Source organism: Trichosurus vulpecula, chromosome 2 (genome assembly GCF_011100635.1).
Source record: "Trichosurus vulpecula isolate mTriVul1 chromosome 2, mTriVul1.pri, whole genome shotgun sequence".
Classification (NCBI taxonomy): Eukaryota; Metazoa; Chordata; class Mammalia; order Diprotodontia; family Phalangeridae; genus Trichosurus; species Trichosurus vulpecula.
In genome coordinates, this window is record NC_050574.1 from 18,547,208 (window position 1) to 18,564,307 (window position 17,100).

Here is a 17,100-nt window from a genome sequence, read left to right on the forward strand (position 1 = left end):
AAGTCAAATCGGTCTCTGAAGGGAGACGCTCGGGCTTTCAAGGGGCCACCATCGTGACCACCTCCAAGAATTAAAGGAAGACAGTCGACCCTGCACTGGGGAAAAGTGCCCCTCCCACCCCCCATGGCTGAAATGTCTCCTTCCTCATCTCCATCTCTTCAAATCTTCAGCCTTTTTCAAGGCCTTGCCTCCTACCTGAGCCCTTTCCTTATCTCCCCACTTACTCAGGTTCTTCTCCCCCACTCCCCCAAAAAGTACTTCATATTTATTTAGCATACAGTCTACACTGACTCATCTCCTGCGTACAGAGCCCTAGGAGAATTTAAATGCCCTGTGGGCTGAGACTGTCACACTGCTGTCTCTGTGTGCTCGGTGCCTAGTACAGTGCCTGGCACATAGCAGGCATGTGAATGACACACTATAGAAGCCCATGGGCAATATTCTGCCTGATGCCCTTCTGGATTCCCAAAGAATCCTGGGACCACAGATTCAGAGCTACAAAATGCCTTAAGAGGCCATCTGGTACTAATTCCTCCATCTTACAAATGAAACAGAGGCCCAGAGAGCTTAAGTGCCCTGCCCACGAACAGAGAGAGACAGAGCAAGAATCTGAATTCAGATTCTCTGACTCCAAACCCTGCTTTCTCTCTCCTGCAATCTATCCCCTTCTCTACTCTGAAGGGACCCAAGCTCCTGGAAGGCAGGGATAACTTAATTTTCATCTTTGTATCTCCGGAACCTCCAGCACCACAGGGCAATGCACACAGTAGGTGTTTAAAAACGTTTGCTGAACTGAACTGGGCTAGGATCTGGAAAACCAGGCCTATCCTGGCCATGCTGCTTTAGGGTACAAAACAGCATAAAATAAGCGTGATTGCAGAGCACATGGAGCATCAGTACACCTGGGTTCAGGAAGACCTGAATCAGATTCTGCTTCAGGCACACACTTACTGCTGGCTGGGCGATTCTACGCAGGCCTGCCAGCAGTTCCCCAAATGTAAACTAAGGATCATAACAGCATCAATGTCTCAGGGTTGTGGGGACCACATGAGACAACTGCAAAGTGTTTTGCAAACCTTGAAGTGCTATATAAAAGCCAGCTATCATTGTGACTGCTGCTGTTATTCTCCACTATGGGAAATGGGCAGGGGGCTCCTGCAGCCCGCGTCTAAGGTTTCCTCCCCTCAGAAGTTGGGCTCTGGCCAGAAACAGCCACACTAGTCTGACTGCAAGAGTCCACTTAGGTGCTAGGCTGACTCATGCCCTCTGATCATACACATGATCACGCCACTCAGAAACAACAAAGAAGCCTCCGAGTCACAGAACTCTGTAACAGCTCCTGAACTATGCCCGCACAGATGGCGAAGCCCCAGCAGCCTTCCTGCCCACTCCCCCTGGAGCTGGGGCTATACCTCACCTACTGCAAAGCCACCACTGGAGGCCCCTGCCCACTGCCCTGGACAGGCAGGGCCCAGGAAAGCCCTCCTCTGTGCTTCTGTGGAGATTCGGAAATGGCTGAAGACCAGAGTCTGAAATACACCATCCCACCATGACACTGCCATGACAGATGATAGGGAGACATCGTTATGGATCAGAGAGGCTTCTGAGGGCCGGTGTGGTCCCACCACCGCTGTTTCTGTGGTTAAACGGCTCCAGATTCTCAACAACTTCCAAGTAACCTACAGGGCACAGGATTCAGCACTCCCAGGCCACTGTCTTGACTAACACTGCTAAAACAGGACCCGGTCTGAGGCTAAGCCCTATGGGGAGTGGCTTTCAGCCCACCGCCCAACTGTAAGACCTGGAACAAAGCAGTCCATGAAGTTTCATTTCAACTAATGCCTCATTTTCACAAAACCAATGAATGATGTCAGGTGCGGGTTTTCCATTTAGTGGAAAGTGAAAGTTACAGAATGGCAGAGGGATTGTCTCCTTCCTGCTGTTCCCCAATGGGACACCCTTTTCCCCATCTTTTGACAGACTGCCTACCATACCTGAAATAAGCTAGCATTACATAGCGCTAAGGTTGCAGAGTGCTTTATATGTCATCTCATTCAATCCTCCCAATAACCCTCAGAGGTGAAGGGCTATGATTATCACCATTTCACAGCTGAAGAAACTGAGGCAGGGGGCCGTCACCCAGCTGGTGTTTCAAAAGGATCTGAGCTCAGACCTTCCCGCCTCCTGGTTGGGAATCCTCTCAGAATCCCCTTCCCTCTCCTGCACCACCACCTCCCGATGCCCCCAAACAACTACCTGGTATTGTTTATCTTGTATTGACTTCTGTAAACATGGACGTGTCCTCTCCCCCAGCAGCCCATCAGCTTCATTCCCTGGATTCTGTAGCCCTAGCATCAAGCATACAGCATGGCACACAGCAGGGGCTTAATAAATGCTTATAGATGGATGGAAGATGGACACTTTGGAGGTTTACATGAAAGGTCAAGTGAGACAGTGTCTGTAAAGTATTTTGCAGTATATAAATGTTAGCTGTGGTTTATATTATTAGTGCTTTGTGGTTTACACACATGAACTCACACGGTCTTCCCACCCTCCTGGGGAGGCACAGAGGGTCATCATCATTTTCCAGAAGAGGAAACAAAGGCTCCAGTGGTTACACGACTCACCCAGGATCACACGGCTGTAAAGGGGACTTAAGCAGCATCGGGATGCCAGGCCCACTGGTCTTTGTCCCCCAGCGGCCTGCCTCCCAGATCCCAGGGCACCCCTGGCCGTCCTCCCTCCCTCCTCCCCCAGCCTCACCTCACTCTTTCATTTAACTTGTAATACACTTCTTAATCCATGTCTGGTCCTGCTGTTTTACAGCACTCACGGCTCAGCATTTCATCATACTGTTTTGCCTTGCTCAATAATCATTTCAGGTGTATTAGTCTTGTTTCCTCAACCCAACAGTAAATTTCTTGAAAACAGGGTGCATGTTTTATGTTTCTCCTATACACCCCACAGCACACAGCACAGCGCAGTGCTAAACATATCATGGGCACTCAACAGACACCCACCGATTGCCTGACTGACCCAGGGACAGTTGTGCTTGTCTCTTCTGGGGGTTAGCCGCATCACTGAAAATCTTGGAGAAGCTCTTCCCACTATCCAACATGCCCCTGGAGAAACGCACTAATTTTAACACAAGCCTGAGGACGAGATGATTAAAAAGGTAAGCCTATTTTTGAATAGCATAGAATGAATTTCAAAGCTCCTACTGCCTGGGGGGAGCCAACACCCCACTTGGCAGATGACCGGGGAGAGGCTAGGAGGAGCGGAGCAGGGTCGCCTGAGAAGAAAGCAGAACTCTGGTGACAGTGACGAAGTCCAGCCTCTCTCTTCACCAACCTTCCCTGAACTCTGGAATAGTCAAGGATGGCACCACAGAGACTGCACGAGGGAAAATTCCACAGGCCTGAGACTGGCCATGGGTCCTTTACGGTGGGTCTCAGCTTGGGGATGCATCAGGCATACGTAACTTATAAAAATGGCCAGCACTAAGGTGAGAGGTGGCTGGGGCTGCTGACCGCACTGAAGAGCTAACAGGAAAAATCCTTCCCTATCAACACTGAAAAAATCAAAAGGTGACCTATTCATGGCTACAAAAGAAAGATGTCATGGTACCTTAGGAATAGTCGCTTAACCTCTCTGATCAAACAGCCAAAATATGTAACCTAAGTTAATGGCCAAAGCGTCAATCATTTATATCTGATTTCCAAGACAGGCACATAAATGAATGAATCAATGAAGGAATAAGTGAATGACGTAAACTAGGTCACAGGTCAGCCTAGTCTGTTGAGTATCAGTATCAAGGACACCTAGTAGAACTGGCACTGACCACGCCCACATCTGACACCCCTTTCCCACCCTAATCTCTCTGGGTGTAAATAAATGGAGAACAAATCTAAGTCTGTGGTGGCTTGTCATTCTCTTATGTGACTAACATTTATTAGATGCCTACTGTGTACCATGAACAACAAGTACTTACTGAATGATTTCCTTCAGGCTTGCCTTTCACACACTGAGCAGACTGGCCTAAGCTCCATAGTTGGCCTCTCCCAAGTCTCCCTTTGGCACCTATGTATCACCTCCATGGAGCATTCCAGAAGTCCTCCAGCCTCCACCGGCCTCACTGTTCTCTGGACTCCCAAAGTACTTCTGATTTTTTTCTGGGCATTTTGGCCCTTGATCAAATGACAATGTCATACAAGGTTAACTGGTGTGTGTGTGTGTGTGTGTGTGTGTGTGTGTGTGTGTGTGTGACCCCACACACATATACTACTCATGTGTAGCTAAGCAAGGCCTAAGAGTGTAGTAGGTCCCAAATAGAGCCCAACTGCATTGAAATGGGGTCGCTACTCCAGGTTCCCATACTCACTTTATCTGTACTTGCTAAGATCTAAAGAGCAGTTAAATTTCCCCAGTAACAGAAATGCTGAAAAGGAACTAGCTTCCTCATCTGGAATTTGGAGCTGCTCCCTGCATCGCCTCTCTCTTCAGGTGGCTGGGATGCCCACGTGACATAAGAGGGGCAAGAGCCCTGAAAACCATCCAGGGCTGTCTAATCATCCACAAGATAGGACAATTCCTACTTTATGACTCGTGTGCTCTTAGCATGAGCTGGCTCTGCCCACGAGGAAGGAGACTCAAGAGCTCAGGATCCAAGAACATGACTCTTCTTGAGCTGCTTAGGGAAAAGAGACTGCTGTCTGAAACACGGGCCCCGGGAGATCCCTTCAAGGTCACCCAGGGCATCTCCAAAAACCAAGGGATTTGGCAAATGTCTTGTGTGTCTCTCTATCTCTCCCTTTCTGTCCTCTGTCCTCCCAAAAGGCCAGAGATGGGGGGAAATGGAATGCCAGGCCCCTAGACAGCAGCTACTAGGACAGGGCTAGGAGTGGATCTAAACCCAAAAGGAAGACGTGTGCATGGAGGCCATAAATACCTCATGCAGGGACATAGACAATGCCTTGGCGATGAGCATGCAGATTGCACACCTAGTTCAGAAACTCCCCTGAGTTTGCTTGTAATTAAGGGGGTTAGAAAGGTAAAAAAAATATATAAACCCAATTAATCATTTAAATATTTAAAGTCAGGTTTTTTCCTCACTGCAGGATCAGTATATTTCATAAAGCCAGCAGCCGACAGCCCTGGTTTTTACTGGGGTTCATTTTAGAGCATGTTTAAACTAGTCAGATTGAGTGATGCTTCTAGCAACTAATCGCATGTCAAATAAAAGATATTTTATGTAATAAATTACCGCTACAAGTAATTCAAATGTCATTTATCAGTTTTATTATCAGTCAGGCAAAGTCTTGTTTCTCTATATTAATCAAAATCAAGCTTTTTTTTTTTTTGGAGCAGTTTTGACACCTCTTGGCAAAAGTACCGAAGGGAAAAGACAGAATTACCCCCGTCGAGCTGAGAGGAGCAATGTAACGGTTTAAGAATGAAGCTAAAGGGAGAGAACTAAAAACTCAATGTATTTAAAATTATAATTACTAGGATTTTTTACTCCAGTGGCAGCAATGGAAGGATTTTTTTTTCTCTGATAGAATGCTTCCGATTTTCTGGGCAGGGAGAATTTTTTAAACATACCTCTCTGGGAGAAATCTCAACATGCTGATGCTTTTACTCCAAGAGGTGTGGGCATCAGAAACTCTTTTAAGCAAGTGAACTGGTGATTTTCCTCTTGCCAAAAAAAGTCTTCATTTAATCATGCTAGTCCACTGAACCCAGGCAAGTTCACTGAGACTCTGGCCCAACTCTCTGACCCCCTAAAGCAATTTGTTCTGAGCAAAGAGTAGCCCTGTATCCCTGGAGACCTATTTATATTAAGCCATGTAAGGAAGCAGCTGGAATCCAACAGATGTGCCTCCTGCAACAATTCTGCCAGCTGCCAGCGCCTATCCTGAGCAAGTGCCATTAAAAGGCTGGCCCAAGGACTCAACTAGAGAAAAAGAAGCGAATCCCAATCCAGTGGTTAAGAAGCACCCGTGAAGGGTGCTCAGTGAACCACAGCAAACACCTGGAAGCTGAATGATGCAGAGGAACGGACCAGGCTAACAAGTGGTTGCTACAGACTCTCCAGTCACTTAAATGAAGCAAAAGCCAAACATCTCAGCATGGGCTTCCTCACTCCAGAGGCTTCCTGCCATGATGTGTCAGTCCAGTCAACAAGACAGTGTTTGCTAAGACAAGCCAGGAACGAATGCCTCCTCTAATCCACAGCCTCCTCTTCAAGAGAGCAAGGGAAGGAGAGGGGACAAATGAGATCTGAGCCACGGAGAGACCGTGTCCCCCTTGTGACTCATCCACTGGGGAGGTCACGGGAGGCCCTCGAAAGACCCTGCCCACATTCCTCTAGCAGTGGCCTCTTGGCCGGTTGCTCGTCCAAACCAGAAAGGGATGGGAAAAGAAAAGGTAAGGAAAAAGGAAAACAGCTACTAGATGAGCAAAATGGACTTGTCTCTTTGAGGTTTGCCATTAAAAACCTGATACTTAAAATGATTTTAAACTTGTAAAACAAAACCAAAAACAAACAAACCCATGATACCCCAAAGCCATCTTCTTAAGTACCCAGGGAAGATGAAGACAACACAGGAAAGACATCTGGAAGGAAGGCCAGCAGGCACCACCGTGGAATTTCTTTAAAGGAACAAAGAAGGAAGTAGGCTATTTACCAGTCCCAAGGGGCTCAGCCCAGTCTGTGACACAATGTTCCATGTGACCTGGAATGGAGCTTAACGCCTGCTTAAACATTTTGGGGGTGTATATTGCTGCCATTATCTGCCATAATCTATACTTCTAAAATAGCTTTCATAACAAACCTCATGATTAACATTCATACACAATTAAGAGCAATTAAGAGTAAGGATTTTTACATTTTAATTGGGAAACCCCTAAAGAGACCCCACCACAGATGAAGGAATAAGCCAGGATCTTAAAATTTTTAAAAACTAAAACACGTATCAAGACTTGCTATAATAAAAACTTTAAATAACAGGCAACCAATCAGCTCACAGAGCAGCCAGAAACAGGAGGGAACGTTTCCTGGAAACAGTAAACCATGGCAGCACCAGGGCCCACAGTCAGCAAAATGGGAGAAGAGGCCCAACCAGCACCTGGTCTCTGTGATTTCCTTAGTGCAACAGAGAGGCCCAAAAGACTACACTAAACTTTGTCCTACGGTGGATGAAGAGGATCAGGTGTGTCACATTCAGTTGGGAACAGCCTCTGGGAGGATTTCTCTTTTCCCAAGTTCTCCCTTATGGGAATGATCTGCAAGCTACAGCAAGAAAGGAAAGGAAAGGGAGGAAGGCGACCCCAGCCTGAGGCAGCTGAGAGGTTCAGAAGGCCAAAGAGGGCCGAGGCCAGAGAGGCAACAGGTGACTTACTGTACGGCTGAGGCACGAGGTGAGGGGGCTGGAGGGGCACCATCGGGGCAGAAGGGCCCAAGGACTGAGACTCATCAGCAGCCGTGCCTGACTGCTGGAAAGCCAAGTCAATCTCTTCATCTGTCAGCCCTGAGAGGGAAGAGGAAATGATATGGGGTTAGCACCTCACTCCACTTTCTGTGGTTTGAATGAACGCAATCTCTGGTGAGACAGGACCCTTGGAGCTGCAGAACATCAAGCATGGTGATTCCTGGGCTGTCGCCTCCCCGATTTTGGATTCTCTGGAACCTCTCTCTGTTGCAATTTAACCTTAAGCGACAGAATATTAGCCTCAACGCTGCTTCCAAATGTGGCTCATTCAATTTCCTTAATTTATCCTTGAGTTTATTGCTGCTTTTGAAGTCGCTCCATACTGCAATTCTCCATTCTTCCCCCGAAAACAGATACCATCAACTGCAAATGTGGCTCATTTTAATCTGTAATGGTGTTAAAAAAAAGAGGGGAAAAAACTAACAATAATGCATGAAAACAGACAGGGAAACAAAAAACTAATTATTGGGTGAGACGACTAATTAGTCTAGATCGTTTCCGAAGACGGGAATAATTTGCTTTATTTTATGACAAATGCAGAAATAAAAAGAAAAATCAGGACTGACTGTGATTAGTATGAATGGGATATAGAATGTAAAGAAGAAAATAAAACAAGAAAACAGATCAAAACAAGGCCAGGCCCAAACTTTCAGATGATTATTGCTCCAGCCTATGATAGGCTGTCGCCTCGATCGCCTTTGGCTAGTGTCTGTTTCTCCTTTCTCTCTCCCTCCTCTCCTCTCTTCTCTCTCTCTCCCTTCCTCTCTCTCTCTCTCTCTCTCTCTCTCTCTCTCTCTCTCTCTCTCTCTCTCTCCCCCTTTCTTTCTCTCTCTTCTTTCACCTCTCTTGTCTAGTCCTTATCTCGCCCTCTCTCTCCAGCCATCTCTCCTCTTCTAGCCACTTTGCACATGGCTACAACGTGTGGAGAGGATTTTCCCATGAAGGAGTAAAAAGCACATGAAAACCTTCCCATGAGCAACATCTGGGTCAGGCCTATAGCTTGAGGCCTTAAACCAGGTTCATGACCAGAAGTGCAGGAGAGGAGGGTAAGTGCAATGGCCTGCCCTGAGGAGACAAGGGAAAAGGCCTGGTTTCTGGGGAGCTGAAGAACTTTCCCCCAAGGTGAACTGGGGATGTTGGCTGTGTGTGTGTGCACCAGAGCCCAGGGCTCCCCCCACTGCCGGCATGCAAACAACTGCCCTGAGCAGCCCACACCGTTCCCGGAATCCCAGTCTCCAGTCCGGCCACAACACACAGCTTTTAAACTGGAGCAGAGAGCTTTCCACATCTGGTCTGCAGCTCTGCATTTTGGCTCCATTAGAGGCCCACAGCATGGTCTATTTGCCCCTGGGGGTAGATGAAGTACATGGAGGTTCTGAGGATCAGCTTCTTCAAAAGCATGGTGCCTCGCACTCTGTGCCAAGGGGCTAATAGATGGAGCATATTAATGCTTTAAAGCATAGCCCTGCCCGGCCCCATCCTGGTGGGTGTGTGTCCAGGCCACAGGATCTCCTGCTGATGCTACAGGCCAGCACTGCCCAGGAGGGCTCTGGCCCTCTTCGGACCGGCTGACCTGGCCACACATGATCCTGCCAGGGCTGTGCTCCCCTGCAGATTGGTGGGCAAGGCCCTAGGAATGCTTAGGTCTTTCAGAATACAACAGGTGAACCCAGGAATGGGCTAGACAGGAGGCATTCCTCATCCTGCTGACCCGATCAGGCTTGCTACTTGGCCTGGCCTCATGACCACACTGACCCGAGGCTCCTAAACGTTGGTCCTTATGGTCACAGAAAAAGGAGGGGAAGGCATGGCCTCAAAGGCCTTCCTAAGAAGTATAAATCGTTTTAACCAGTTCATAATCAGCCATTGGAGGAGAGAGCCGCACATGCCGACGTCAGCACGGCTGCCGGTCACTGGCACACAGCAGAATTTTATAAACCTGGTGGCTCGCGTGCCTTGTCAGCCGCTGGCTGCAAATGAGGATAATTTTCCCAAAAGGAGCATTCAGTTGCATTCTCATTTTCCCTTTTGGCTCTTTCAAATATAAACAAGTATGATAATGTTTAACGCTGGGGAAATATACAGTAAGTTACAGGCGGTGCTCCAGCCGTGGGAGCTGAAGCCGGTTAAAGGGACAGGACACTCTGCCCAGAGCTTGGCCCTGCAGCTTTGGTGGAAACTGTTTCACAACTAAAACGTGTCTTTTGTATTATTACAGCAAAGCCCAGCTGGAGTGAAAAAGGACGTCTCTTTTCCACAGCTTACTGCCCCATGCCCCAAATGTGTGCTGCCTGAGATGCCTTCCTCCCCTAGTTCCCCTACAGAGTGAAGGACTCAGTTTAAAAGCATTAAGTCAACCAGGATTTCTATTCTTAAAACAGCTGGCTAATTTACCTGGTTTTTTTTAGAATAACATAATATTAGGAAAATACAGAACGTTGGTAAAGGACTAGCCAGAGCTGAGCGGGAAGCTCTGAACATAAAACGTCAGGGCTGGGAGGGGCCTCCACAGGTCTAGAGCCCAAGGCCCTCATTTTACCAATGCCAAGGTCAAACAGCTACATAGTGGCAGAACGGAGAGTCTCCTAGGCCAATGACCCTCCTACTACATCATACGGAATTATAAGAGAGAGCGGGGCAGGTAAGGGCTAGAACCTGCAGTTCTTCAAGTTTACATAAAGAGGTGATGATACAGACTCCTCTTCCTCCAGAAAACTGCAGACTTTCCCTAATCAAGTCAATGAGGAACTGGTTTACCCTCCCCAGAGGCAATAAAGGAAATGACCACGTGGATCCTGGCTGCAGACTCTAGGTGGACAACTCTGGAGTACCAGTGTGATGGCAGAGAATGTCCTTCTGGTGTCAGCCTGCTGCTGTGACCCCCCAGAAGAGCCAGCCACCCCTCACAGATCAGCCTCTATGCTTCACTGAATGTCCTCTCTCTCATCTCTCTGTCTCTGTCTTTTCTCTGTAGATTGAGACATCTCCGTGGGACGGTCTTTTTCTCCCAGGGCTGAAGAGTCCCTGCCTTGGGAGAGAGTCCCCTCATCCCTGCTCCCACCACCCACAAACAGTGGAGATCTTCAACAGGCCCAGTGAGATTAAGACCATGCAGGATCCAAAAGGTTAAAAGGAACAATAAAGGAGACTGCCAATTGTAAGTGAATTCTATTTGGCTTTGAAAGCTGAGGCACCGGCTATATTATGAAAGGCATCTCTTTGCGTTGTTTACCATCACCCTGACTAATGCAGACCTTTTTTTTTGTTTTAAATAATCTCATGCAAATTAGACACACACACTTCCTTCCAGTTGATTGCTATCTGCAAGGAATAATCTAACCGCAGAGGGTACCGAGCAAGGACTGAGCACGGTGGAGGGATGGAGCAGACTGGCTTCCTAATCCTATGGCATGGAAGCCTTCTCCCCCTCTGCCTCACCCTCCCCCGGCCCACTAATTCTTCCTCAGAGCTGCTGCCTTTGGAAGAATTAGTCATAATTTTCATAAAGCCTAAAATTTTCTTTTAGGTTTCAATTTGCATTCTATTACACCAACAGTGTTCCTTGCATTCAGATGCTCTCCCAGGAACTTCACTGCCGCCACTTGGCAATTTTTAGGAGCCACCAACCCCTCTGAAGGCTGTCACCTCGGTCATTTAAACCTTGAATCAATAGAAACTAAAGCCTGGAAGGGCCCATTGGGTTATTGGGTCCAGCCCCACTAGTTTTGCCAAGGAAAGGCAGGGAGGAGGGTGGAGAGAAGCTGCCAGGAATAGAGGATGGAGGCTGAGCAAGCAGGAGGCTGAGGCTGGCAGAGCTGAAAAGCCTGGAGCCCAGCAGCTTCTCAGAGAGCCCTGGAACGACGGCTCAGGCACACTTCTCTGGAAGCTGGCTGCCGGTGCTCCATTCTGAGCCCACCACCACCACCACAGCTCCGCTTTGGGAGGGCAGCAGCCACTGCCTCTGGAGGCTGAGGAGCTCTCCCTCCTAAGAAGGTCTTTGGTTTGGGAGCCTTGTTGCTGCTGCATCTGAAACAGCGGCCTCAGGGCTGGTACTGTACCTGTGCCCCATCACTTCCTTCTTCCTAAGCACAAGACAAACAATTTTATTTTGTTCTGCTTTTCTGGAAGGTTTCTGTTCTAAAGTAAACAAAACAAGAAAGTGGTTGACTTTGTGGGCCTGAAGGAACTGGTCCACCTGCTGCCTCAGGACCCTCCCTCAGGGCTCCCAAGGCCCAGAACCATCTCCCCAGGACACCTCCAGGTCCTGCAGATGCCTCCCCTCCAAGCAGCCTCGAAGGTGAGGATCCAAAAGGCAAGTGTGGGAAGCTGCTCACCAAGCCCCAGAGGCTCTCAGTGCTCCATCAGAGTTTGTCCTAGGCAGGAGGCCATCACCTGGCTCTGCAGGAACAAGGCCGGGGAGCCAGAGGCTGAGAGGGCCAGGAGGTTCCAAAGGTGCCCTCGACTCCTGGTTCAGGTGACCCCTGGGGCGCACAGGGACACACAGCCACCGAGGTCACAGTCACAAACACACACACACACAAAAACGCGCACACACATTCAGGCCCACAAGCCATGGCAAGAGAAAACTTCCCTAGCTCTCTCAATGAAAAGAAAAATCAACTCACCCAGAAAAGGTTGAAGGGGGAGAAAGAGAAGGGTGGAAAAAGTATTTTTTTTATTTTATTATTAACATTTTGTTGGAACAGTGGAGTGCAATAAGGCCGCTCCGAGGCTTTAAAAGTCGTGGGATGACCTGGAGACCCCTATTTCCCAGTGCCTTGTATAAAATTGAATTTTTTAAACATAAATTACACGTAATGACGACACTGTAAAAACTAACAGTAATGGAAAGCTGTGCTGTATTTCATTAGCCTGTATTATTCCGTGCCACCTGATCCAGCCGGGCCTTGTTTATGAGTTAGTGTGTTAGCAGATGCCGATGGAAGCATTTGCTTCGACCTTGCTCTTCTCATTGGGGCATGAAATTACGACGGCAGCACCTTGATATTACAGCCATAAATACAGTAAACTGCAAATTTAAGCCAACGGCTCCTATTGTCTCTGAACATAAAGCTGATCGGTATTTATTTAAAAGGAGAACAAAAAAAAATATTATATATCACCTTGTTTATGGGACCTCCTCCCCACCCTGCACCCCCTAACCTGCCCGACTCACTTGGTGAAAATACTCAACAAGCCAAAAGCTGGTTTCTTTTGCTTCTGATTAAAATATTCTTAGGGCGCTCAGCATGGTCTTGGGGGGGTGGGGAGCTACAAATAGTATCATCCTGAATGGAATGTATTTATTTGAGGATCTGGTAACGGGATTATTCCCCACCCCACTCCCAATTCTAAGAGATCTTGATGTGCAAAATTCCAAACAAGTTCTTGTAACTTCCCCCTCTCTTTAATGGAGGAAACTTCGAATAATAAGAGAAAAAAGTTGTCGATAAGAAAAGGAGCTGAAATTGAATACCCTCTTGGTATCCTTTCTAAAAAATGCTCAGCAGGAATGCTATTTCGAAAAGCAACAAAACACAGCCTCCTGCCACTGTGGGGCAGGGGGAAGAAAAATGTCTAACTAAGAATATAATTCTCTTCTCCAAACACAGGGAGCTGGGGGGACTTCCCATTAAAACTTGTACCAATCCCAGTGAACCAGAAAGACAATATATCCCTTAAATACATTAAATGTGGGAGAAAAATCAACACAAAGACAAAAGGACACTGTGATATCACCCAGGCCTGGCTCCCAGCATAAATCACTGTGTTATAAGCCAGGACAAAATGTATTTCACTGCTAGTTTAAAGACAAGAAGCCTGAAAGGTGTGTTATAGACTGGATGACTTCCCATAAGGGAGACCGAGTCTGCTACTCCAGTCAAGGCAGTTTTCTCTTTGAGGGGAGCATGGGGGAGGGGGGCACAGAGGGGAAGAGACACAGACAGTATAATATGTGAACAATCTAATGCCATGTTTGGGGGGCTCAAGAAGGTCATGGAGGAGAGGGTGGGTTTTTTTGAAAATACCTCATCAAGCATGATTAGAAATCATTCCCAAAGAAGGACCAGCAGGACACTCAGAAGCAAGGCCTGAGTATCTACGGTGCAGCCCTTGGGGTGCTTTTCGCTCTGAATCAGAGAGGTCCGGGGTTACAAAGGACAGTGCTCAGGGGAATTAAAGTCACAGCCAAATCAACTCCACTCAAAAGTTTTGGTACATGAGGTTTTGACACCCCTTCCCAAAAGGCAGACAAATTTTCTCAGTCCTAAATTATTTGAAACATACCAGTCACTGAGCTCAGCTCCTTCCGCACGAGGAGGAAACTTCCCTATAAAATTTATTGACCTTCTCTGGGGAGTAGTATAACTGGTGAACAAGACAGAAGTGAGCTGCCCCTCTGTGTAACACAAATTGAGATCTCTCTTACGAGAGATTGGGAGGATTTCCAATCAGCATCTCAGAGGCCTATTTTTAGTTCTAGAGCCTAAAGGTTTCCCCCCTCCTCTTAAGCTCAATGAAAAACAAAGGAGGTCTACATGAATACTGGGTCATTGACTCCAAAGGGTAAAGCAAAGGGAGGACAAACATTTTCAGGCTGGCCTAAGGGGGGAAAGGTCATGGCTACCACCTGTGCCATGAGCCCACATCCCAACACAGGTGGGAGGGGGGCGCTCTGCAACAGAAAACCAAGGGCTGGGTTAATAAAAACCCCACAAACATGGTACATACAAAAGGCTACCCAAGTCAACAGCATTCGCTTTTGTCACATGGGGGCAACCAAAGTAATCCATAGGCCTCAACTACGCTCCCAGCTTGCTCTTTGCCAGGTCACAAGGCTTTGCTTTGAAAAGCAAGGCTCAGAGAATCCCAATTACAGACTTGTGGTGCTGAAGTGGGTGGTGGAGTGCCCATCTCTCTGAGGCTGGCTGGCCAACTCATTCTGGGCCCGGGTTACTTATGTTACACAAAGCTCTCCTAACTCACCATCTCCCCACATGATGACACCTGACCCCTACTGCTCCACTGGTCATTACCTAGCTAGAGTGTTTTATATCTGTGAACTGCCTTTAAAAAAGCATTTAAAACAGTCCTCACAGCTACCACACAGAATAGCCTAGGACAGTGGTCTTCATCTTTAGATGGGAAAAATCAGGAAACAGGGAGGTGAAGACTTGCCTGAGGCCCCAGAGCACAGCAAATTGGCAGGGGCCTGGAAGTGCTCATCTCTCGCTGGTCTCTGGCCCACTGTTGTTGTACTCACAGCAGCAAGACACAAAGGGTGTTTGAAAAAGCATGTTTTTAAAAGGCAAGCATCTGTTCTATTTTGACACATCCTGGCTGCCCAAATGTTTCTTTCGGCTCTAAACATTTGCTTCACAAATGGAAACGTTTCCATTATGGCACCAAAACAAACATTTGCTTTGGGACAGTAAAAGACAACTAAAGAGTGTTTCAAACATCTCTCAGTAGCCAGGTTCTCAAAACAAGGTTATAGGTTGTAAGGCCTGTGAGCCTCAAAGATGATGAGGACAATCTTTTTATTTATCTTTTTCAGAGATGAGAAAGCCCCTTTCTTGGGAGGCAGCATCCATAACTGCATTCTCCAACCACTCAGGCACACTATGAGCCTCAAATTTGTGGCAAGGTTCATCAGGATCCACTCCATTTAGGATCAAAGAACTGGAAAAAGAACATGGCAGCCATCTGCTCCAATGCCGACAACATCGCCAACAGGTGGCCAACTAGCCTCAGCTACATTATGTCCAATGACAGAGAGATCACTACTTCATCAAGTCATGCATTCTAATCTGAGCGGCTGTAAATATTAGAGAAGTCATCTGGCTGCCTTTAATTTCTGCCACTGGTCCTAGTTTTCTCTATGGAACCATACAAAAGAAATCTACTAACCTGTCTGTGTAACAGCCCTTTACCAATTAGAGGACAGCTGTAATAACCCCATTCCACTCTCCCAGGCTACCGTGACTGTCCCCAGTCTCTTCACCATCATGGTCGCCCTCTGCTGGGCAGGCTGCAATGTCTCTAGGAAAGCATGGTGCCCAGAACTGAACACACTCCTCCAGATTCTGCCTGCCTGGTGTATCACACATCTTGCAGCGGGTCTAACCTTGTCTCTCCCTGGTTTAGGAGTAAGTCCTAAGTCCTCGCGCTAGTGCAGCTTTTTTTGCTGAATATAGTATTTCACCAGACATGTAAGTGGTCACTCCCAGCTTCACACCATATGGAAATCTCGCAAGCTGACATCATAGTCTTCACCTGGGTTGAAATACTCAAAAATACTGAGGAGGACAAGAGAAAGTACGGAATCTTGTACCATGCAGCATGCCCCTGGAGAGCACCTCACAGCTGACATCAAGTAATTAAATGAATACAATGCATCTTTGGCTAAAGTTGTTAAACCAGGTGCAAATACACATTTTTCACTGAGACCAGTAGGAGAGATTTTGTTAACTGCCTTGCTCAAATACAGATCCAGTATGCCTATGCTATTCCCTTTCTCTATCAGTCTAAGAAACTGAACAAAAGAAGAAAAGTAAATGACGTGGTATTCTTCTTAGTGAACCTGTGCTGATTCTTGGTGATTACCACTTTCTTTTCTGAGTGATCAGAAGTTATCCACGTAAAGCTGAATTCTGCTAGTCATGATATCAAGCTTTCCAGAATCAATCAATCACTTCATTCAACAAACACTGACAAAATCTACTATGTGCAAATTAGTGGGTGTGGCCTATCATTCCCTTTTCTAAATTTGGGACATATCTCTAGGCTTCTGAACATGTTCTCCGTGATCTCTAAAAGCCTGCAAGTAGAGCCTCCTCTATCACATCTGTAAGTTACTGTTACTTCATGAGTTAACACTTAGTACCTTCTAGGATCCCAGGTAATTACAAGAGCCTCCTAACTGGTCTCACATGGGAAAGTCTGGGTTCTCACCCTAGTCATTCCCTCCTGATGGAACCTTGGACAAGTCCTTTTACATCTTGATGTCTCTCTGTCTGAAAAATGAAGATAGAATTTCTTGCCAAGATGTCTGTCTGACTGCCTCGCTCCCATACACTTACTCCAGCAAAAATTGGAAAAATGTACCAGACTAAATAACAATCAAGAAATCCAATGAGAATCTACAGTGATCGACCTCTTCCACCCCAGAATTGAACAAAAAGTCAGCCAGAAGTCTCTGGGCAATAGGAAAGGGTGTTTTCAGGAAAGCCAGTGCCAGCACAGGCAGGCACAGCCTCCAAGAGCAGAAAACGGCCAGAGACACAGAGAGCCTTTCTTTGTCCAGAGGCATCAATGGCACAGGGCTTTCCTGAGAAAGCCCCAAGGTGGTCACAAAAATCCCAAGATGAGAACCTTAGAAGACCTAGGGAGAGGCAGTGCACAGCAAAGCATTCAGACCAAGACAGCCCAGGTTCTAGAGGCTCTAAGATCCATAGCACTCTGCCCTTAGATGCCATAGCTGGCCTTAAATATCCAGTACTCTGAACTTCAAAGTTCTGGGGTGGAAAGGGGGCACCTAATTCAAGGAGGTACAGATCAGTATGGGAACCCACATGACCCAGGCTGAGACCAAGCAGGGCCAACCCCC

The 17,100-nt window shown here is 47.3% G+C and overlaps 1 protein-coding gene across 2 annotated transcripts in view; it reads right to left on the bottom strand.

Moving 5' to 3' along the window:
- PEX14 (peroxisomal biogenesis factor 14) overlaps positions 1-17,100 on the bottom strand; it is a 146,727-nt gene that overhangs the window by 24,193 nt on the left and 105,434 nt on the right. For both annotated transcript variants that reach the window (XM_036747034.1, XM_036747035.1), the window contains one exon: positions 7,401-7,529. In XM_036747034.1, the coding sequence (XP_036602929.1) occupies positions 7,401-7,529 (129 nt within the window). The remainder of the gene's footprint in view (positions 1-7,400; positions 7,530-17,100) is intronic.